We start from the raw sequence: 2439 nt of genomic DNA on the forward strand, positions 1-2439 counted from the left end.
ATATTTGAACGTTATAATAAATATAGATATAAAGTATATATTTTATGTTATTATAAAATACTTAACGGAATGACTTATCTTCTACTAAATATTTATATATATATATATATAGATATATTTTTCATTTCACGTGTGTACATTTCTTTTATCTAATTTTTTTTTTTTTTTTTTTTTTTTTTTTTTTTTTTTTTTTTTTTTTTTTTTTTTTTTTTTTTTTTTTTTTTTTTTTTTTTTTTTTTTTTCTTTATGAATTATAGAAAGCAATATAATAAAAAAGGAACATAATGTTAATAGCATATTTCAACGTTATAATAAATATAGGTATAAAGTATATATTTTATGTTATTATAAAATACTTATCGGAATGACTTATTTCCTACTAAATATTTATATATATATATATATATATATATTTTTCATTTCACGTGTGTACATTTCTTTTATCTAATTTTTTTTTTTTTTTTATATATATATTTTTTTTCATTTGTTTTTTTTCTTTAAATATTTACATAATATCTTATTTATATTATATTGCATATATAATATTCCAACAATAACAAAAAAAACACCTAAAGAAAATAGTAAGGCATTTAAGGTTTTAATTTTGGATTCCTTCAATTGCATAATTATTGTTGTTAAGCTACTAAAGAAAACTATATTCGACATAATCAAAGGTATAACTGATGTAACTGTGAAGTGAGATAATGATACATTTAAAAAAATTAATTGATTAGATAAACAAAATAATGTTAAAAATATTAAAATATATGAAAAGAAATATTCAAACATATGAAATTTTTCATTTGGTAATACACTTATTATTTGTTCAGAAAATATATTAACAAATCCTCCTGACATTCCACATAAAGTACAACAAAAAATTCGATAATAAATTGTGTTTTTATTTATTCGTTTATATTTTGATGGTACTAAATATATTGCAGTAATAAGAGATAAATATTGTATTTGATTATTTTGATATTTCTTATAACCATATTTGTAATTATAATAATTATTATTATAATATTTATTATAACTATTACTATTACTATTACAGTTACTATTATTACTATTATTACTATTATTATTATTATTATTATTATTATGGGTACTATTTAATTTATAACTTCCTATACTTTCATCATTGCTACTCATTGTTTCAATAGTTTCAATACTTTCTGTATTGCTACTACTAGTAAAACCATTCTCTAAATTGATTAATGTATTCTGTCTTTTTGAAATTTTGGTTAGTAACGGAAATTTTGATTCCTTCTTTCCAAATGAATAAGTGTGATTATTAATACAACTACTGTTGTAATAAATGTAACTTTTATTTATTTTTTCTTCTTCACTATTTTTTTCAATATTTTCATTTTCATTATCCATTTTATTGTTAATTGTTTTTTTTTTTTTCTTTTTTCTTTTCCCTTCTTTTATAGCTTTTTCCTGAACATGTAAGCTTTCACATGAACCGTTCAGGTCGTTAAAATTGTTGTTTTCAAAAATGAGAATATTTTCTTCATGTATAATATCAATTATTTCATTATCCTTTTTGTTAATATTATCATTTGTATTATTAAAAAAAAATAATTCCTTATTACGTTTAGTTATTATATCCTTTATACTTTGATTATTTGTAGGGTTATTTAAAAATGTGTAATTTTGTTGAGATAATAATAAAAAATGCATATGTTTTTTTTGGCTAGCTGATGTATAAATGTTGTGATCGCATATATTGTTACTTGTAATAATTTTTTCACGAATCAATCTATTGAAATAAGATTGAGGAGAATTATCTACATATCTTTTTTTTTTCTTCTTTTTCTGTGACTTTTTATGTATATCTTTATGAAGAGTTAAATAAATTTTATTTTTTCTTAACAGATTGGTATTGTTTGGTATAAGAATATTTGGTATTATAGAATATTCCTGTTCATATATATTTTGCATTTTTCTTTCTTTTTTTTTTTTTTTGTTCATAAAAATGTTGTAATAACATTTGGGAATTTTCCTTTGTTTGTTTTTTTTTCTACCTTTTGATTTGAATATGTTATTTTTACATACTTTTTTTTTTTTTAAATATGTGTCATGGTTAGTAAATAAGTTGGAAGGCACTGTATCATTTTGTTGATGGTTTATAATAAGGATATTATTAAAAGGTAATACTTTCCATTCCTCGTTACTATTACAATTATGATTACTACTATGATTACTACTATGATTACTATTATGATTACTATTATGATTACTATTATTATTATTATTATGTTTGGGTAGGATACTTATATGGTCTTCGATTTTATAAATAATAGGCACGGTATTCTTTTTGACGAGTGATTGTAACTTTTTTCTTTGATCATTTTGAAATAATTTACGAAAATATTTATATGTATTATTTGTATGGTGTAAATTGCAAGCATTTCTATCATCATGTATAAA

General features: G+C 19.5%; 1 protein-coding gene across 1 annotated transcript in view; it reads right to left on the reverse strand.

Annotated features, from left to right (window-relative positions):
* Nucleotides 1-480: 480 nt before the first annotated feature.
* The window catches only part of PGSY75_0827700 (putative membrane protein), a gene marked incomplete at both ends in the record, with an annotated part of 2649 nt that continues 690 nt past the window's right edge, over nt 481-2439 (reverse strand). Inside the window, one exon of the mRNA XM_018785396.1 lies at nt 481-2439. This exon is cut by the window's right edge and continues 690 nt beyond it. Within this exon, the coding sequence (XP_018642363.1) occupies nt 481-2439 (1959 nt within the window).

The sequence above is a fragment of the Plasmodium gaboni genome, chromosome 8 (assembly GCF_001602025.1).
Source record: "Plasmodium gaboni strain SY75 chromosome 8, whole genome shotgun sequence".
Taxonomy (NCBI): domain Eukaryota; phylum Apicomplexa; class Aconoidasida; order Haemosporida; family Plasmodiidae; genus Plasmodium; species Plasmodium gaboni.